Source organism: Psammomys obesus, unplaced genomic scaffold, assembly GCF_907164565.1.
Source record: "Psammomys obesus unplaced genomic scaffold, mPsaObe1.curated_primary_1811, whole genome shotgun sequence".
Lineage (NCBI taxonomy): Eukaryota > Metazoa > Chordata > Mammalia > Rodentia > Muridae > Psammomys > Psammomys obesus.
This window is the reverse complement of record NW_026596034.1, coordinates 3,432,669-3,454,716: the sequence shown is the minus strand read 5'-3', so window position 1 is coordinate 3,454,716 and position 22,048 is coordinate 3,432,669. Positions and strand designations below refer to the sequence as shown.

General features: G+C 44.5%; 1 protein-coding gene across 2 annotated transcripts in view; it reads right to left on the bottom strand.

The window, feature by feature from the left end:
- Window positions 1-6,792, bottom strand: part of Lonp2 (lon peptidase 2, peroxisomal) — a 90,517-nt gene extending 83,725 nt beyond the window's left edge. The window contains exons 1-2 of one of the 2 annotated variants that reach the window (XM_055620779.1): window positions 6,433-6,792; window positions 122-356 (exon numbers count right to left, since the gene is read on the bottom strand). In XM_055620779.1, coding sequence (XP_055476754.1) covers window positions 122-356; window positions 6,433-6,665 — 468 coding nt within the window. In that variant the 5' untranslated portion in view covers window positions 6,666-6,792. Of the gene's footprint in view, window positions 1-121; window positions 357-5,663; window positions 6,077-6,432 lie in introns of those variants that run through there. The other variant, XM_055620780.1, reaches the window with a different exon arrangement.
- Window positions 6,793-22,048: the final 15,256 nt, after the last annotated feature.

Sequence of the window (22,048 nt, the reverse complement as noted above, 5' to 3'; positions counted from 1 at the left end):
AATCATTTTAATATACCAGCTCTACAGCCTTACAGCTTCACCACCAAACAGTGTCATCCCATCTCAGGACGGCAAAGAACCAACAGGGGAAAGGCTTTAAGGGAAAATGGAAGCCACCCACTTGCACTGCGTATCTGTAGAATTGCTCCGACAGCTCCCCCAGCTCCTCCCTGGTTTTGCAGGTATTGGGAAATTCCTCAAGTCGGTCCAGCTGTTCCACTTCGGCCACAGGATACGGCTTCTCTTTTAAGACCTGCACGATCTGGAACCGGCACAGGCCCGTGATCAGCAGAGTGTAGTGTGGCTTGGGCCAGTTACTGCCCACTACCTGAACTGCCAGGGCAGCTGTCCCAATCCTGAAAAACAAACAAAACACTGGCATTACACTTAACATGGCAGAACAGACATTGCCTTCAAAAAGTGCTGACTTAGTCAGGTGTGGTGGCGGCATACAGGGAATGGAACCAGGCCAAGACAGTTTAGAAGTGTGTTGCAGGCTGCAAAGCTGGAAGGACACAGCTATCTAAGTTCTTTGACACCAGATATGGAGCCAAAAGTTTTGGTGTTTGCCTTGCTGAGTTTCGGTCCAGCACTTCCTCACTATGCCCAATTCTTCTTATTGGAATGGTGATATGTATCCTCTGACACTGTATGTTGAAATTGTGTAATTAGCTTTTTGATTTTACAAGGCATTACAGTTAAGAAAGTACCTTGAGTCTCAGAAGAAATTTTGAACTTTGGACTTTAAAACAGTGTTTTGAGACTGTGAACGACTGGTACTGGATGAATTTTGCATTACGATATGGCCACGAGACTATGGGGGCTGGAAATGGACTGTGGTGGTTTGGATGAGATCTCTTGGGCATTTGAATACTTGGTTCCCAGTTGCTGAAGTTGTTCGGGGAGGCTTAGGAGGTATGGCCTTGCTGGAGGAAGTATATCACTAGGGGTGGGCTAGAAAGTTTCAAAGCCTCCTACCATTCCCAGCATGTGCTTGCTGTTTCCTGCTTGCGGTCTGAGATGCCAGCACTCAGGTATGATCATGGCATGCCTGGTGCCTGCTGCTATGCTTCCCGCCATGGTAGTGATGACACCTATCCCTTTCAGACTGTGAGACCAAATAAACCCTTCTGTAAGTTCCCCTGGACATTGCTAGAGCAGAGCAATAGAAACTTAACTAATACATGAATCTCTAGGCTTTACATATGAAAGTAAACAACAAATGAAACAGTCAACGAATCTAATACATACAATGTATTACTATCATACATACATTGTCTTTACACTGTTTGTCACTGTGATGGCTAACCTAAATGTCACTTTGATGGGACTCTGGGCATGCTTGTGAGAGATTAAGTTGATTCAGTTAATTGAGGAGGTAAGACCTGCCCACCGTGAGTGGCACCATTCCTGGTCTGTGATGCTGCTTTATATAAACTAGAGAAAATGAGCTAAGCACAAGCATGCTTTGCTGTCTGCTTCTTGATTTGACGTGTGATGTGACTAGCTACATCAAGCTCCTGCTGCCCTGGCTCCTAAATGTGAGCCAAAGTAAGCCCTGGCCTCCTGAAGTTGCTCCTGCCAGAGGACTTTATTGTAGCAGGAGAAAGGTATATGAAGCTTAACCATATGTGCCTCATAAGGTAAGGGCAGAAGTTGTACTTGATGAGCGGTGCCCTGCAACAAGTGCATCTTCTCAGCACTCCAATTTTGTTAAAGGTCAAGGGAACTCTAAAGCTCCCACTTGCAATGTACCTTTGGAGTTTGTAAAACATTACAGAATGTTACTCTGCCTGAGGTCTGAATTGGGTGTGTGTGTGTGTATATGATTTGAAAAGTGCCTTGCACAGTTCAGGAGCTCCAAAACCCCTTTTTATATAGGTAGTAAAATCTAAATGGAGCACCCAAGAAAGGCAGTTTTCTGAGGTGAGGGCAGGATGGAATTATCTAAATTTTGCCCTATCTATCAAAAAGATTGTTGTCATTGCTGCTTCCATTCTACTTCTATTCATATCAGAATGCACAACCCTCCTAGACTTTTCTGTAATGACACTAGTTCCGTTCTGCCCATACTGGGGAAATGTAGGGCTCTCCACTCCTCTCCTCGGTCCCTATGAAATCTACATTTAAAACTACCTATTCAGAGTAATACCACCATGACGGGAAAGTGTAGAATGCTTCCTTGATTATTATTTTGCTATATTCCCCCTTTTACCCATAAGAGGGTGCCAGGATCTCCTTGTGACAACTGAGTAATTGAGATTCAAAACTGGAGAAACACAGTGGCTACCCACAGCTACAAAATGTTTGTTAGCAATGGAGTTCCTAACTTAGGTTTTATGACAATTCTCACTCTTACCACAATGGATGACATGAATTTGCACTATCAAGAACTATAAAAGTGAGTACTTATTAGGATAGTGACCTGGCTAGTTCTATGTCAACTTGGCACAAGCTAGAGTCTGAAAGGAGGGAACCTCAACTGAGAAAATGTCTCACCAATTTCAGGCTGGAGGCAAGTCTGCTGTGCACTTCTTAATTAGTGATTTATGGGGAAGGACCAGCCCACTGTGGGTGGTGCCACCCTTGGGCAGGTAGTCCTCGGTTGTAAAAAAAGGAAGCTGAGCAAGACATGCAGAATAAGCCAGTAAGCAGCACCCCTCAATGGCCTTGGCATCAGCTTCTGCGTCCTGCTTCCTACCCTGTTTGAGCTCTTATCCTGACTTCCTTGAATAATGAACAATAACATAAGTATAAGCCAAATAAACCTTTTCCTCCCAAGTTGCTTTGGTCATAGTGTTTTGTCACATCAATGGCAATCCTAACATGGATGAGTAGCTTCTAACTAGGCGAGATACAGAAAATACAGCTTTAATGACAGTTCCACATCTCTGGGAAACATGGTCTTATTTTTGTCTTTGTGGCCTACTCTTAGCTTTGTTTCCAGTGATGATTCCTTGAAAAATTTATCACTATTAATAATGATTTAAAAACAAGACAGAAACCTATTAGAGAAGTCCCAAATTGTATAAACTAGAAGAGACTTCTGTTGCTAGAGAATAGTTATCACTCTTTTCTTTATTATTATTATTATTATACTTTATTTTTACTAATTACAGCTTATTCCCTTTGTATCCCACCTGTAGCTCCCTTTTCCCCTCCCAATTCCACTCTCCTTCCCTCTTCTCCACCTATGCCCCTCCCCCAGTCCACTGATAGGAGAGGTCTCATCAGGAGTAGCTGTGTTGTCTTCCTCTGTGGCCTAGTAAGGCTGCACCCTCCTGAGGGGGAGGTGATCAACAAGCAGGCCAATCAGCTCATGTCAGAGGCAGTCCCTCTTTCCATTACCGTGGAACCCACCTGGACACTGAACTGCCATGGGCAACATCTGTGCAGGGGTTCTAGTTTATCTCCATCAATGGTCTTTGGTTGGAAAGAGCCCCTGTGCCCAGATTTTTTGGTTCTGTTGCTCTCCTTGTGGAGCTCTCACCTTTTCTTAAAATGGTATTTCCAAAAGTGAGGCACACGATTTGCAAACAGACTTTTCTTAGAAGAGTGCATTAAGACTTTAAAGATCTAAGTAGATTCTTTATTACATACCTGCTAATATAAAGTATTTAATCTAGGGGCTGGAGAGATGACTCAGAGGTTAAGAACACTGGCAGTTCTCCCAAGGTTCTGAGTTCAATTCCCAGCAACCACATGGTGGCTCACAACCACCTATAGTGAGATCTGCACACCCTCTTCTGGCCTGCAGGCACACATGCAGGTGGAATGCTGCATAAATAATAAACAAATAAAATTTTAAAAATTTTAATCCACAATTTTTACATTATCAAACAGTATTTTTTTTAAGTGCCTAAGAATACATGTCTAAATATGTATACTTTGGTATATAAATGCCAAAGGGTCTCACAGATGGGCAAGAAAGCCAACAGATTGAAGTTGAGGAACTAGCACTCTGAGGAAATGCATCCGTGGACCCTGAACAATGTTAGGTAGAGGGCAGTGAGATGGCTTAACTGGTAATGGTGCCTGCTGTCAAGCCTGTAGGCATGTTAAATTCCAGGGACCTACATGGTGGAAGATGAGAAATGACTCTCCCAAGCTGTCTGACCTTCACATATGCCGCATGGAGTTCATGCCCCCCAAACACAAATTAATAAAAACTTTTAAAATGTGAGGTTGAAAAATGAATGACACTGTGAAAATAGTGCTAAATGACTGCCCACTTTCACTAATGAAACAGCGAGTCACACTGGAGTCATTACTTATACAATTAAGCTAAGCAAAGAAATACAGGCAGTCTTTATATGTCATGGAGGCCAATTCTACGTTCCTTTAAAAAGCCTCTTATCCAGTAATGCCTATACACGAAGCACAAAGAGGGGGGCTGCAGTGCTTCCACCAGAGAAGAGCACTCAGGTGACAAGAAACATAGGAGAGCAAGCCCATTCTGCTAGCCCTTAGGTACTAGGGCTGTGCCAGGGGGCTGTAAAAAGGAAACCAGGCAGGAACACAGCTTGGGCATTACTTGAATACAGAATTCATTTCTGATCATTATGTGAATTCAGAAAAGGAAATAACTGGTAAGGACGGATCTGTGTACAGAAACAAGTGAACACTAGATGGCTCAATGTTCACAGAACATTTGAACGCTATAACAGAGAAAAGACTTCAGAATCGACTCTGACTACTTGGGGGGCTGAGGCAGAAGGATCACCAGTTCAATATTTGATTGAGCTACAGAATAGTTCAAAGCCAGCACAGAGTACTCAGTGAGACTCAGTATCACCATAAAAAGTAACAAAAGGGCTGAGGATATTGCTTAATGGCGGAGTACTTACATAGCAACTGTTGAGAACCATAGGTTCAGTCTCTGACGCACATCCCCCAGAAGAAATTAAAAAAAAAAAAACAAAAAAACAAAACAAACAAAAAAATTCATCATGAGAATTCCTGCCTCAACTAAGTAGCTAAACAGAGAATGTAAAATAACATGGAAGGAATAAGCAGAGGTTTAAGGAATGAGGTAGTACTTTAGGAAACTAGTATCAACTATAATTTGTTGGAATAAAGTAATGAAACTTTAGTGTTCAACCCTATTTAGGCAATAGCTAAGAACAGTTCAAATGGGGGTCAAATTTTTTCATGATGATGTAAAGTACTATTGAGTTGTGGGTTTTCTTCATGTTTTACTGTTTGTTTTGGTTTTAAAGAGTGATCAGCCTCCTTTGAAAACATGAGAAAATATGCAAATTGTCAAAGTAGTCAGTCCACTTATTAAACCTCACCAAAATCCATCTAGAGTCAGGAATCCTTAATTTGAAAACGAGGATTCCAACATGCAGAAACACCTTCACCATATATAGAGCGATAGCTTGAGGGAAGAGCTTGAAGAGAGCATCTAAGACATACTCTAGATTAGCAGTGTCCAATAAAATCACGAGTCATCCCCGTGATTTTAGTATCCACAGGTGACTTTAGTAAAATGGTCAAAATATTGGCCATAACCCTATGTAGCATTAATCAACCTTTTCATTCTTTCTCAAAATATACTGTGCACTGCGCATTTACGGCACATTCAGGGTTACCAGTTGCCTTAACCTTCCTGGAGCTGCCCGCCTCTTTGCGCACACTGCCACGCCAGTGCTAAAACTTACATTAGAACAGCCACACGTCAACTGCTCCATGTCCACAATAACTGTACTGTCCGGGGAAGCGCAGCTATCCATCAAGCATGCTACAAAGCAGTCTACGCAGACGGACCTTCATAACACACCTAAGAGACCCAGGCAGTTTCAAAGTTGCAGAAAGAAGAGTCAAAGGTGAAATTCACCACCCAAGTCACAGAACTGGGGTCAGGACACAAGGCTATCCAGTTCCAAGCCTTGGGCATATGACAAAAATGCCAGGAAGGAGCAAAGGTGAGATGAGAGGCTAGGAAAGTTGCAGAGGGAGACTCCAGGAAAATGCGATCAGGAAAGGCCCTTCAAGAAGGGGAGGCCTCTGGGGGATAGAGAAAATGGATAGCATAACGTGTAAAGTAAAACACCCCAAAGTTAACCGTGCAGTTCAGGCATGGACAGAAAAGAAATTCTCTAGATTATAATGTTTCAACTGGAGAACGTGACAGGTGGCTGGCGGAAAAAAAAGAAAGGGAACAGGGTGAAAGGTGGTATGGGGGAGGAGCCTGGGAAGTAAACAACACAGGGCCAGCAAGCTGAAGAGGGTAGTGTCGGAGGCGGATTCGAATCAGATAACCAACAGCAACAGTCAGGTAATAAACAGCAGAGTTTCCACCCGCATCAGGAATTGCTCCATGACTTATCTGGCTCACTAACGGTCACTGGTTAAAAGCGTCATTCCTACTTTTCACGTGAGGCGCCTGAGACACAACTATGCACACAGGCCTCCGGGTGCCCGGCCTACCTATGCAGTGGTGGCAGGTCCTGCGTGTCGCTGGCCGGGTCGGGCGTGTTGGGGATGACTCCTAGGATGGTGCTTTGCAACGACGTGCCCTTGAGCAGGCGGCTCCGCACCAGCTGCAAGTTACGGGCCGTGTCCACGCTCGTGCGCATAGTGGAGCCGGGCAGCAACACACCCTCGTGGGTCAACAGCAGCGGAAGGCGGCTGGGGATCTGGATGGGGCTCACGGACGACATGGCCACGGTTGTTGGCACCACGGCTAGTCAGGAGGACTCCAACCGAGGGCTCTCGCCGTCCTACGCCGAGGCCACTGGAGCGCTCTACGGAGCACTACGGCCCGCCCCCAGGCCTGAGTGCCGACGCTTCCGGCCCCACCCCCACCCCCGCCCCTTCCCCAGACTCTAGGCTCAAGCCCAGCGGCCTCGGCCCCGCCCCCAAGTCCATGTGCCGCTACTTCCGGGCCCGCCCACAACCCGTCCTTGAGGCTGGAGCGATTAGGCTTCCGGCTTTGTGCTATGGCCCGCCCACAGGCCAAAGCACTTCTGGCCGTGCCCCCAGGATTGGGCCCCTCAATTTCTGTTGGCACCGCAAGGCTGGTCCTTAAACCAGAACACCTCCGCGTCCGGCACCCCATAGATACGGTGGACCTGGCCCAATCTCTGCCGCTTCTCTCCGAACCTGTGATGCCAGAAGTCAAAGAAGAAAATCTGGCGAGCAGTCAGCGTGAAAAGTGCCTACATTTAAGCTCAAAAGGAATGTTGAGAAGGATCATTGACTTTGAACGGTGTACACTAGAAATTATTTTTTACTTTTTACTGAATAGATTTGAGATTTTAACAAGTTCCATACACCTCTCCCTATTATATTACATAATCAGGTTCATTATCAAAACCAGGAAGTAAGCATAATTATTACCTAATCCATAGACCTTCCCCCAGCCTTGTGGGTTTTACTATTGTCCTTAATTTTTCACTTTGCCTATCTGCTAGATTTCTTAAGTCTTTAATACTGCTTCCATCTTTGCTTTGTTATTATTTTAAACACTTTTTTGTTTTGTTTTTGTTTTTTCTTTCTTTTTTTTTAAATATTAGTTACAGTTTATTAACTTTGTATCCCAGCTATAGCCTGCTCCCTCATTCCCTCCCAATTCCACCCTCTCTCCTTCATCACCTCCCTGCCTCTTTCCAAGTCCCCTGATAGGGGAGGACCTCCTCCCCTTCGATCTGACCCTAGCTTATTAGGTATCTTCAGGACTGGCTGCAAAGTCCTCCTCTGTGGCCTAGCAGGGCTGCTCCTCCCTTGGGTGGTGGTGGGGAGGTCAAAGGGCCAGCCATTGAGTTCATGTCAGAAATAGTCCCTGTTCCCCTTACTAGTACCCTCTTGGATACTGACTTACCATGGGCTACCTCAGAGCAGAGGGTCTAGGTTATATCCATACATGGTCCTTGGTTGAAGATACAGTCTCAGAAAAGAACCCTGTGCCCAGATGTATTTGGTCCTTGTGGAGCTCCTGTCCTCTCCAGGTCATACTAACTCCCCCTTCTTTTATATGATTCCCTGCACTCGAGTCTCAGCATCTACTTTGATACACTGCTAGATAGAGTTTTTCAGGGCCCTCGGTAGTAGGCTTCTGTCTTGTTACTTATTTTCTCCTACTACCAAAGTCCATCTCACTTGTCTTTCTAAGTGAGGATTGATCTTCTTACCCCAGGTCCTCTTTCTTGTTTATCTTCTTTAGGTGTACAGATTTTAGTATTTAAACACATGCTTTTAGAGGGGCATTCCATTATTTTGTAGAAGGTCTCTGTTGGGGTTATAGGTTCTAGGCTGTGGTCTGAATCACTGAGGTCTAGAGGAAGGGTGAACTGGTAGCTGATGATCTTGTTGTAACACACACATCCTTCCTCTGGGTGTGCATTGTGTAGATACCTAGAGATAGACTCTGTGAGTGACATGAAGGTAAAATATGTGTGCTTAGATCCTCAAGAACTTACTTTTTCATTAAGAGTCTCACCTGGTGAGTGAGGGTCTATACTTTCTGAGACTTCTGGTGTCTTTTTAAATATGATATTAGGGATTGGACCAAAGGCTTTGTATATGCTAGCTGTCTTAATGAGGAAACTCTATGGCCATCTTAAAAACTTTGGGGCATATTTTACAAGCACTTGTTTAATGCTTTTTACCATGCACACATATTCTAAAAGCAACAAACACGTAAGTGTTCTGTTGGCATCGCTGAAGTTATCTGATGTTTAGTGAATTAATTGTATTTTATTATTTTCTTGGTCTTCTGAGACAGGGTCTTTGTTGATAAATGAGTCACACGTGACAGTCAGAAATAGAGGGTCACTACAGGCTGAAATATGGCCTTGCAGGGAGCAGAAAGGTCCAACTTTGATGGACATAACTCCAAACAGCTGTGCAGGAGCATATTTATTAATTGCCATACAACAGTTGTTTTTAGAGTAAAACAGCGTTCTCATGCCAAAACCTAGAAGTAGTCTGCATGTTTCTTGAAGGAGCAGACGTAAGAAGAGGTGCCAACATGAGAGAGGGAGGCCTGGAAAACTTTCTCTGAGAAAGTAGGTAACTTTTGACTCCACCCCCAAAGGCTGAGAGTGGACTGGCTTTACAAGGAACTGGAAAATAGTTTTTCCAGCCAGAGGCCAGGACTGATGGGAAGATTAAGGACTAAAGGAAAGATAAAGGAGTGTGTGTGTGTGTGTGTGTGTGTGTGTGTGTGTGTGTGTGTGTGTGCGCTTCCCAGTTTCTAGAACAGAGGAGAATCCAGAAAGACTGACATATGAGGATTCCCCTGGCATCAAAGTGAACAGTCACTGTTTTCAGCAGCTTCTGGAACTTATGGAAAGAAAGCCTAAAAACAAGGAAGGTTAATAGTGTAATGAGCCCAGGAGGACAGGGGGTGGGGTAAGATCTGATCCCCAAAATTGCTCCTGCTTTTACCTTTTATGTTGGCACAGATAGTCATAGGTTTCATCAGGACATTTCCACTCAAATATGTCAGGATACTTTATTTTATAACATTCATTTGTGTGTGTTGTTGTTGTTTTGAGATAAGATTTTACTGGGATTCATACTTGCCTGATTCAGCACTGAGATTATAGGCATGTACCATGATGTGTGGCTGTATTTGCAGGTGGTATGAAAAAATCAGGCCATCAAATTATATTGTGTCTAAAAAGCAGAAGAAACTATTAATTTACTTCGTCTCTAAGACTGTTCTTCCTTATGATCTGCTAGGGTTAGGGTTACGGTTAGGCTTGGTCTCTAAGACTCTGTTCTTCCTTATGATCTGTTACTTGCTGATTAGTGCAAGAAAGAGACATGTTCAAGCTTACCGTTTTAGGACCTTTATTGGTTCAGTGACGAAATCAGGTTTGTTAAACAATGATCAAAGGTTCAGGCCCAGAGTATCCAGGACCCTGGGCTTTTCCAATTGCAGTAGGTTTTTCCCGGTGATAATTTTGTCCATCTGGCCATGGCCTTCATTGTTGTGGGATCCTGTGTAGACTCTCAGGTATGCTTTTGGCTCACTCACTTGATTATTGCTGGGCCTCACCTTTCCTGCCTCTGCTGGCAACTTAACCCCTCCAAGATATTCCCATGACTCCCAGGTGTTTGCAACCTGCGTAATTCATCAGGCTCACCTAAACTTTTAACTTTCTGTATTCTTCTGTTCTTTCATCCTTTCTTGTTGTTTGAGACAGGGTCTCCTGTAATCCAGGCTGGCTTCAAACTTGCTGTGTAGGCTAGGCTGGCCTTGAACTCACAGTAAGCCTGCCTCCACCTCCCAATTGTTAAACTGTACCACCATGGCTAGTGACTTATTTCCATTTACCCCACAGGAAAGCTAACTGCCACGAAGGCACAGTAGTATCAGTATATGGAGCACTTAGGAGCAGATTCTGAAAGATGGAAGGGAAAGAAATCACCATTATGAAAGTTACTGTTAACTTAAAACTATCTGTGTGTGTGTGTGTGTGTGTGTGTGTGTGTGTGTGTGTGTGTGTCTGCAAGAGTGCCAGCACACTCATGCAGAAGTCAAAAGGTCACTTTTAGGAGTCAGTTCTTGCCTTCCACTTACTTCGGACAGGGTCTTTCTTGTTTCTGCCGCTGTGGTGCATACTGCAAGCCAGCCAGCTTGCAAGCTTCTGCAAGCTTCTCCTGTCTCTGCGTCCCATGTCGAAGCAAGAGTGCTGGTGTTACAGATGCCCACTGCTTCATGACTGCTACGCTACTACATGACTGCATGCTCAGCCACCAGCCTACGCAGCACAGGCTTTCCCTGGACGAGCCCTTCAGCAGCACCAAGCTGCCTCCTTTATTAAATGGGATGCTCCGTGGAGTCTCTCACAATGACTCATGGAAACTGATCACCAAAACATGGGAATTATGACAGTTTAGTTTTACAATACAAATATATTTTTAAATATATTGTATTAAACTTAGAGTTAAGTACATTATAACAAAACAAAGGTGTCCTTGTTAGGGTTTCTATTGCTGTAATAAATACCATGACCAAAAGCAACTCGAGTTTTGGGTTTATTTGGATTACATATCTTGGGTCGCAGTCCATTGAGGGAAGTCAGGGCAGGAACTCATTCTGGAGGCAAAGCAGATGCCATGGAAGAACTCCGCTTAAAGGCTTGCTCAACCTACTTTCTTTTCTTTCTAAACCCTATATAGTTTTAGTTGTCCTGGAACTTGCTATGTAAACCAGGCTGGTCTTGAACTTACAGACATCTGCTTGCCTCTGCCTCCCAAATGCTGGGATTAAAGACGTGTGCCATCATGCTGGGCATTTATTCATTAATTAGTTCACTGACAAGGACCATGGAGTACCTACTGTGCTAGGCACTGTGGGAGACCACAGGAGAATAACAGTGAACTGAGCAAACAGACATGGGAGAAAAAAACAGTTACAAAACAAACTCATAACTAATCGTGTGCCTCTAAGCTGTATAAGAAGGGTGCTGCGAAGAAGAGGAGAAGGAGGAAGAAAAGGGCAGTCCCTTCTCTCCACTGAATCAAATTGCTTCCAACTGAATACAGCTTTATGTCTCAGAATCCTCAGACAATAACAGCACCCTTAGCACGCACATGTTCATGTGCTCATTTTTTTTTTTTTAATTGAGGGGACCTTACTACTCTTCTAGTTTGATTGTTCAGTTCGTCACTAGGAATCCCTCTTATGATTTTGAGTCTCCCCTTTCTCCACATGATTTCTGCGAATTTATCTATCATCAAGCTCCCTTTTTCCAAAGCTGAGTTTCTATGCATGTTAGCTGGGCTGTTACCCAACTGAATAAATATTGGTACCCAGAACAAAGTGCAGCTTTTGTTCTTAGCTGGTTCTTCAGTTCACTCTGGTGACCTCATCTCACATATTTCAGTTGGTCTTTGGAACACTAGCACTAGACCATAGATTTTTATCCTGCCTTTGGCACCACAGAAGGCCTATGTAGCTGCTGGTGCCCCTCTTCCTCCATCCCCTCCAATGTCATACTTTGGCAGAATGTGACTACCCTTGTCCAGAACGCACAGCTGTAGTATGAAGGGTCAGAGAGTAGAATAAAATGGCCACAGTGATGCCTATCCCACCCCACACTTATTCTCTTAAATTTGACATCATTTCTACCCGATATCTATATTGAAGCACATAACGTCAAAAGCAATTTTGAAAATATAATATTTATATATACTCTCTGATGTGGTCATTTCTTGTGTGTGTATGTGTTTTGTTTTACATATATACAGGTGCTTGCACTTATACTTGAGCACATGGAGGGCAGAGGAAGAAATTGGATGACTTTCTCTTTTGCTGTCCGCCTTATTCCCTTGAGGAATGGACTTGCTGAACCTGGGACTCACTTTATTTTTTGCTCTGCTAGGGACCAGCAAGTTTCAGTGTCCTCTCTGTTCTCCACTCTCCGACATGGTCCCGGGGTTACCAGCATTTTATTTGGGTGCTGGAAGCTCAGGTCCTCATGCTTGTACAGCAAGTCTGTCTGCCAATTGAGCCATCTCCCTAGCCTTTTGTCTGCATTTTTGAGTCAAGACATGATTTATCCTGGCTCTGTGTTGAAGTAAGGCAAACGGAGTAATGAAATGATGCAGCCAGGAGGTCACAGGTCTGGGTTCATGGCCAGAGAAACCTCCCAGCTCCCGTCAGTGTTCCTCTAGGGTTGGCCTGCTAGCTGGCACTTGAGGTCTTGAGAGAAGCCTGTAGGCAGTGTCTGGAATGCTGCTGTGAGTTTCTAGTTGTGGTGGTCTCAGAGCCTTTGACCACTTGTTTGATTTACAAGCTGCCCCCAATTAACATCAAAAGGCCTAGAGTACCGGTGCCTACACTGTTGTCTGTTGTCATGCGGACTCCACAGTGTCATGTGTAATGCCAACTCATGAGTACCTGCTGGCCTGTCCCCAGCTTCTCGCTCCTCTTCCCCTACACCATGTTCATAGCATCACCCCCGCTTTCACCCCAGCACGGCCAATACTTTCTCTGATACTTCTATGTTAAATTTGTCCAGCCCTGGATAAATCTGTCTACTGTCCATCTCGTACTCCTCTTTCCCAGTCTCTGCTGACACTAGCAGTCTGTGATCTTGTTTGAATGGTTCTCACTGATGCTTGGGGTCCCTGTCCCTGCTGCCCAGCTCAGTTCCACACTGCTTGCCATCTCCAGGGCAATTATCCCAGAACAGAGCTCCCATTTTGCCACTGCTTTATGCAGACTCTGAAATTTCATAGAGGAGTTCAAGATATCTCTAAAAAGCAAAAGCACTCCAAGCTTTTGGCTCAGCAAGTCTGTGGCTGGATACTTAAGGTGTAGAGATTTCCACCCAGGAGTGCAAAGAACCACACCCAAGTTCATTCATGTCATGCTGCTTATAGGGCAATAGGCTAAACGTAAGCCAGGTGTGCATTGCCAGGATCGTTGCTAAATAACTTGCGATGTCACCTTTCAGTGGACTTCTAATGTCCTACTAAAGTAATATCAACTAACCATAGAGGGTATATACCTGTAACCTCAGACTCAGGAGCCAGATATGGGGAGATCGTAGTTCAGTACCAGCATGGGCTTATACTAAGTTGCAGAAAAACAAAACACCAATAATGAAGAAACAAAAAACATCCTTAAGTCCAACAAACAATTAAAAACAACACACACCTATATAGAATAGACTGTATAATACACATATATGAATACATTGTTTTTTTGAATAAGTAGATAAGATACCACGCTAATTGCCGCTTCTTAGGAAAACAGCTAAGAGTCAAGGACAAGACGGAGACTTTTCACTGTATGTTTCTTTGTTTCTGCTCCCAGGTTTGCAAATGGTATGCATTGGTTTAAAACTGGTTCTCAACCTTCCTATTGCCATGACCCTCATACAGTTCCTCATGTTGTGGTGACCCCCAACCACAACATTACTTTCATTACTACTTCATAACTGTAATTTTGCTACTGCTATAAATCATATCGTAAACACCTGTGTTTTCAGAAGTCCCCAAGGGATCACAACCCACAGGCTGAGAGCCTCTGGATTAAAAGCAATCAGGGGAGGAAAGAAATGAAAAGGTCTCTAGTGATTACTACAGCACAAGATCAAATCTAAATATCTTAGCATGAAAGTGGCTTTCCTTTAGATAGTTGGGATGGTCTTCAGTGGCCAAACCCCAGGCCACCTGCTGCGTTAAGCCTCTCTAGGTGCTCCTCGGCAGGTTTGATGTGGGCTCTCCCCAGCTCTCCCCAGTTTCCCATGGCAAGAGCCTCAAAGTTTATATTTTCTTTCTTTCTTTTTGATATCTTTTCTTGTCCATTATTTCTGCCTTTCAGGGAACAAAATATTGGGATTTTGAGGTGTTAAGAAGATAATTCATGATAACCCATGTATCTACCAAGCATATCAAATAATACAACATTTATTCCTTCTGAAATTATTCCACTCCCCACTCCCCAATCTTTCTCTGTAGCTTGTTTCTGCAAATGTCTTTGTAGTTGTGCAGAGTATGTATAAATCTCCACCTGTGAACATGTTCCTTTTGCATACGTTTAAACGTCCTTTTTGTTTGTCTTTTGGTAATTTGTCTTTTTTAAAATTCTTCTCTCATTTATTGCATCTAAACCACAGCTTCCCCTTCCTCCTCTCCTCCCAGGGCTCCCCGCCAACCTCTCCTCTCCTTGAGATCTACTCCTCTTCTGTTTCCCTTCAAAATAAGGGCCAGCCTCCCAAGGATAGCAACCGAACACGGCATAGCATGTTGCAGTAGGAATAGGCACCTCTCCTCATAGTAAGGCTGGACGAGGCCACCCAGTAGGAGAAGAAGGGTCCCAAAAGGAGGCAGAAGAATCAAAGACTGCCCTGCTCTGTATAACACTAAGGTACACAGCCATAACATATATGCATGCAGAGGATCTAGGTCAGGATCTAAGCCATACGGGCTCCCTGGTTGTTGATTTAGTCTCTGTGGGTCCCTGTGAGTCATAGTTAGTTGATTCTTTGAGCCGTTTCCTTGTGGTGTCCTTGTCCCCTCTGGCTCCTAGGTAATTTGCCCTTTTAATCAACACTTGAGCTCTTCCATGTTTAACATACTTTATTTTATACATTTACTTTTCAAAAACACTTTTAAATTATTTTTTATAATCTATTCAGTTTATATCCTGATTATAGCCCCTCCCTTATCTGACAGCCCCACTCTCCTTCCCTCTTCCCCATACCCCCTCCCTAGTCCCCAACTTCCTCCCCTACCATCTGACCCCAGCCTGTCAAGTCTCATTAGGATTGCCTGCATCCTCTTTCTCTGTGGCCTGTTGAGCCGCCCTGCCTGGGGGTAAGTGTTCAAAGAGTGAGCATCAGAGTCCATGTCAGAGACAGACCCATATGAAGACTGAGCTGTCTATCGGCTACATCTGAGCAGGGGTCTAGGTCCTCTCCATTCATGATCCTTGGCTGGTGCATCAGTCTCTGCAGGCCCCTCATATATTTGCTTTTTAAAAAGGTTCTTGCTATACAATCTAGTGTAGCCTCAAACTTTCAACTCTTTTGCCTCCACCTATAAAGTGTTAGAAATATATACCTCCATGTGTGCATTCTAACATCTGAAGACTTTAGAATTCACTTCTTCAGGTGAACATAAAGTTGTTCCCATTTTTCTCTTTTACAAAAGCATTTCAGGATGATTTTTCTAGTTTCATTCATTTGCCTGCAAATTTTGTGATTTTTTTTTTTGTTAAAGCGAAGTAATACTCTATTGTGTAAATATAATACATTTTTTAATCCATTCTTTTGCTAACGGACATCTAGGTTGTTTCCAGGTTTTGGCTATTATGAATAAAGCTGTTATGAAAATAGTTAAGCAAGTGTCACTGTGGTAGTATGGAGCACCCTTTGGGTATATGTTCAGGAGTGGTATAGCTGGGTCTTGAGGTAGAGCTAGTCCCAATTTTCTGAGAAAGAGCCAGATTGATTTCCAGAGAAGCTGTACAAATTTGCATTCCTACCAGCAACGGAGGGGTGTTCCCTTTGATCCACATCATCACTAGCATGTTCTGTCTGCTGTGTTTTTGATTTTAGCCCTTCTGATAAGTGTAAGGTGGAGTCATTTTGATTTGCACTTCCCTGATGGCTAAGGGTGTTGAGCATTTCTTTAAGTGCTTCTTGGCCCTTTGAAATTTTTCTTTTGAGAATTTTCTGTATAGATCTATACCCCTTTTTAAATTGGATTATTTGGTTAGGTGATGTTTAATTTCTTGAGTTCATTATATATTTTGGAAACCAGCCCTCTGTCAGCTGTGGAGTTGGTGACGATCTTTTTCCTTTCTGTAGGCTGCCATTTTATCCTATTGTTGGTGTAACTCAGACCCAGAAAGAAAAACATGGTGTGTACTCACTTATAAGTGGACTTTAGCTGTAAATTGAAGGATAACCACATCCACAGACCCAGAGAAGCTAAGTCACAAGGAGGGCTCAAGGGAGACACATGAATCTCCCTGGGAACAGAGGTGGAATAGATACCATAGGTGGGTGAGTGGTGTGGGATGTGTGGGATGTGGGGAATGGGAACAGGGAGGGTTAGGTGGGAGATAGATGGAGGGAGAGTACTGGAAGAGACAACTGGAATTGAGGGGCACCTCAGGGACAAGCTAGAAACTCATTGCAAAGAAACCTACAAGGATGACCCTAGCTAAGACTCCTTGCAATGGGGCATACAGAGTCTGAACTGGCTGTCTCCTGTAACCAGACTTCCAGTGGAGGGATTGGGACACCAATCCAGCCATAAAATCTTTGACCTACAATTTGTCCTGCCTACAAGATATGCTGGGATAAATGTGGAACAGAAATTGTAGAAGTGGCCAGCCAATTTCTGGTCCAGACTGAGACCCATGCCATGAGAGCGAGCCTATCCCTAACACATTTTCCTGGAGGACCAGGACCCAGAAGCTGGATAGCTCAGAGACCTGGGCTAGAAACAAATATGGCTTGGAAAAAAAAATCCTCTCTATGCATTGTCCTCCGTTGGTGCCTCAGACTCTGCAGAACCCCCTGGGCTCAGATATTTTTAGCATTGTTGGTCTCCTTGTGGGGCTCCTGTCCCCTCCATGTCCTTCTATTCCCACCCCTCCTTCCATAAGACCTCCTGCGCTCTGCCCAAAGTTTGGCCATGAGTCTCAGCATCTGCTTCCATCCCCTGTTGGATGGATCCTTTCAAAGGACCCTCTATGTAGGCTCCCATCCTGTTTCCTCTCTTCCATCTAGACCTCCTGCTCAGATGTGGCCCATTGGCAGGTCAGTCTCCATGTGGATCTCTGAGTGAGGGGAGGAGGGGCTGCCTCTGCCATGAACTCAGTTGCCTGCTCTTTGATCACTCCCCCCAGGTGATGCGGCCTTGCCAGGCCACAGAGGAAGACAATCCAGGCAGTCCTGGATGAGACCTAACCAGCTATGGGCAGATGGCAGAGGAGGAGAACTCCCCCTTTCAGTGGACTAGGGGATAAGGGGAAGAGTGAGGGAGGTGCTGGGGAGAGCTGGGGAAGGGGGCTTCAATTGGGATATACGATGAATAAATTGTGAAGAAAAACATTTTAAAGGCAATGAAATGATTCCTAATGATTTTCTGCTATGCTCATATGTCAGAGCATGTTCAAAAGAATGATGCCTGGTGAATGATGCCTTCAGGAACTGTGAGCTAGGCTCTAGGAAAAGCAGAGGGCCTTTTACCTCAGTACATTTTGTTCCCTAAACTATTCTTGGATGTGATTCCATGCCTCCTGTGACAAACACTTATACTGAATTTGTAAGACATGTTTACTCTTGTCAGATGTCAGAACATAGCTATAGAACCCAATCTGGTCAGTGTACCCTGAATCTGGGATATGGCCTTCTGCCTTGCTTTTGTGCTTTCCCAGATGTAATTTATATCATGTTTCTGGCAACTGTGTTCAAATTGCTCTGTCCTGAGAAAGTTCTGGGAAAGGGCTTCTCTGTCAATATTTAGTATGTGCTTACTAAAATTCATATGTTTTTCTGACCATGTTTTTTCCTGAACTCAAACAACCTTCCTTGGATCATTGCTTATTGTTGTTGTTGTTATATTCATGTATAGAAGTACACTGAAACTGAAGTAAGATTGTCCACAGCATCAGCTGTAGTCCTCCCCATTCCTTTAGATCCTCACATCCCAGGCCCAGTAGATTTGCATATATTGGCTGAGAGAGAGACACTCATAAACCAGTTTTTATCCTAATTGTCCTCAGAGAGGTTTCATCCAGCAACTGATGGAAACAGATGCAGAGACCCACAGCCAAACACTAGGCAGAGCTTGGGAATCCTGTAAAAATGTGGAGGAGGACTTGGAGGAGCCAGAGGGGTCAAGGACACCACAAGAAAACCCACAGAATCAACCAGCCTGGGATCATAGGGGCTCACAAGACTGAACTGACAACCAGGGATCCTGCGTGGGTCTGACCTAGGCCCTCTGCGTGTATGTTACAGTTGGGTCACTTGTGGGACACCTGACAGTGGGATCAGGGGCTATCTCTGACTCTTTCGCCTGGTTTCCAGACCCTTTTCCTCCTCCTGGGATCCCTCATCCAGCCTTAATATGAATGGATGTGCTTGTCTTACTGTACTTGAGATTCCATGTTTGGTTGCTATCCATGGGAGGCCTCTTCTTTTCTGAGTAGAAACAGAGGGGGGTGACACAGAAGGTAGATGGGGTAAGAACTAGGAGGAGAGGAGAGACAGGAAACATGTGTGGGGAGAAAAAACAAACAAACAACAACAACAAAAGCACTTCAATGTGCTTCCTTGTACATTTGATTGGTACATTTATATATTTTATAAGATTTTATTTTTATTTTACATGTATGAGTGTTTGCCTCTGTGTATGTATATGGTACATCCCGTGTGTGCCTGATGCCCCCGGAGATCAGGAGAGGGCAATAAATCTCCTGGAACTGTTGTGACAGATGATTGTGAGCCATTGTGTCAGTGCTACGAACAGATCCCTAGTCCTCTGCAAGAGCAGCTTGCTCTTAACTGTGGAGCCACCTTTTCAGCTCCCTGAGAGGCTTTCTAAAAGGCAGTGTTGGTTGAATTGTTGGTCCATAATTATCTAAAAATCTTTTGTTTAAATAGATAGTATCAAACACTCTCTAAGTAGCTGCAGCGATCTATGTCCCCTTCAAAATTTTCTTTTTCAATGCTGAGACAGAGCCCAGGGCCCCACATGTGAGTTACAGCCCTCAATGTCAGCACCCCACCTCAGCATTTTAGGAGCTGTCGCTTTGTCTTTGATCATCACCAATACTTGGAGTTGCCCAACAAATGTTTACCAACATGGTGATATAAAACATAATTTAAACGCACATTTTCCTAAAGAATAACAAAGTTGCATACCTTTGCATATATTTTAAAAAGATCTTATTTCCTCAGACTGTCCCATGGGTAGAGTTTTGACACTGGACCATTGTGCTAGAAGATGGGGAAATCTGTGAAATGGGAACACCCAGAGAGGTAACAGGGATGGGGGTGGGGGGTGGGGGTGGGGATGGATGCACCTCTTCAAGAAGCTTCAGGAGAAGTCCCACAGGTTTATTTTCTCCCTCAGGCACAGCATCTATTCTACCCAAGTGACCTTTTGTTCAGTCTCTCCATGGAGGCTCTCTACTCAGGTGACTCCCACTCCCCCTTTCTGTGGGGCCCCCTCCTTGGGCATTTGCACCTGTGCTTTCTCTAGATGGGCTGCAGTGCTATCACAGTAACAAAGACACAGGTAACCATGGACAGCCCCTCGTGGGCAGTACTGACAATGGAAAAGAAGATGGCTGTCTGCTTGACCGGCCCTTTGGAGCATCAGGTATTTCTTCCTGACCCCAGGTCGAGCCATGTACGCGGTCTTCCTAAGCCTCATGTGGGCTTGCAGAGGGAGCAGCTGAGTAACCAAGGGTGTACACCGTAGATGATAGGAGACCTTGAGAATCCTGGAGGTGGAATGTGGGACCGAGGCAGGACAGGGGTTGTCTGGCCACAGATTTCCAGGAAACCCTGCTAGTCAGGTCAGGCCTACATGAAACCCACCTCCACCACTAGCCTTCCTGAGCATGCTAGCGGGAAAGGATGTGTTGTTGCCACAGCCTTTTCTGACTCCGGAGAGGAAAGGTGACCACAAGGGTTTCCATTTCTCTTTATCCGCCCTGTGCTGGGGCTCCAGGTACCAAAGAAGGAGGCCATAAGGAAAAGTTCCAGAGGAGGGAGCATCTAAACCACCACATATGGGCAGCCAGAGGTAAGTTGGGCCTCAGCTGGACTCCAGGCATGGGCCTGTGGTCCAGGCGATTCTTGCCCCCAAACCTGGGTCAGAGCATGTAAGGACATGTAAAGTGAGAGGGCTTGACTCGCACAGATCCAACCACACTCATGGAACACCTCTCCCACCCAAGGGAGCTCTGTAAGCCATGTTTTTCACTGGTACTTGTTATTCCTGCGTTTTGTAGGCTTTAGGTCCTGCCCCACTGCTCAGCCATGGAACCTGTAAGATACACATGGCATGAAAAACAGGACAGAAAAGGCCCCCACCACTGCGCACCGTGCAGCCTTGATTTTAGGGGCATATTAAGTGTGGTTTAATTGCCTTTGGCACCAATTTAACCATCTTATTTCTGAAAAGTTACCACAGTCAGCACAAACGCTTAAAAAATGATTCACTTATTTCTATTTTAAGTGTACTGATGTTTTGTGTGCATTTATGTCTGTGCAAGGAGTGCTTGCGTGGGACCCAATGGAGGCCAGAGGAGGACACCAGATTCCCCGGACTGGGTGTTACAGATGGTTGTGAGCCACCATGCAGGTTCTGGGGATGGAAACCCAGTCCTCTGGAAGAGCAGTCAGCGTTCCTACCCACTGAGCCATCTTTCCAGCCCCTCAGCAGGAACACTTTTCAGGCATTCCTGGAACTAGAGATGCTCTAATCCCTTGGCTCTGATGAGACTCACAAACTTGCTGGCGATTCGCACGTGTTATCCCCGTTTAAAGCTTTTGTGCATGTGTTGTCCTGATCAATGTGCAATGTAACTTCATTAAATGTGAGTTTGGGGCAGCAATTGTACCATCTATTGACTTTTAAAATCTTTTATCTTCTGTCGTCAGGCACTATCAGTAACTATGCCAGAGATGTTGGCAATGGACAAAGAAAATTACTTTAACATAGTTTTTACTACTTCATATAAATCTCTTGTTGGCACTTAGTGTCTCTTAGTGGCACTTGGAAGCCTTTTACTCAATGATGTTATATTCCCCATTGATGCTTCTTATTAGAGGCAAGTTGAGCCCTCCATATTGTAGCATCAATACTGCCATCAGTTCTCACAGCACACAGTTTAAAGTTAGCTGATCTACCCCGAATCTTCTTTCTGCACCAATTCCAGTTTCCAGATGCCTGGAACAAACTGAACAAACATCTAGTGAAACGAACTGAAATATAAAAATAGCTTCCATTTTCAGGGCATATTGTATCTGTTACACTCTCGTCCACACTTAGGAAATTCCCCATCACTAACTCATGTGATTTTTCCCTCATTAAGTACACAAACACGTAACTAGCTTTTACAATAGTGTCTATCTGAGCTGTAATTTTGACACTTTTGTTTTGTTGAGAAGACAGACCCTTGCTCTTCTGCTATCATGAAATAAATGATCCTTGTGACAGCCGAGTTAGGTGGAAGGTGTTTGCTTCTTGTGCCCTGTGTGTGGGTCTTTGAAAGCGTGCACAAAATTTCCTACCAATTAAACCAAGTGTCTTATGATTTGTTCTTTCATCTGCAATGTCTCTGATTTGGGGTTCTGTTTCTTTTTGAGACGCTGGAGTAGCCATGTTGGCAAGTTGGGAGTTAGTTTTCTGTAGGCAGTATGGGAAAGGGCTCACAGCACAACCATTAGCTGATTCTAGAAACCTGAGAACAAAGAGAGCATTGTTTATTCACTGCCACTAAGATATCAGCCAGGGAGACTGCAACTCCAGCAAAGGTAGCAAAGGTCAGAGGCTGGCCAGTGAGCCGGCCAGCAGCCAAGAGAACAAGTCAGAGGTGGAGGGAGAG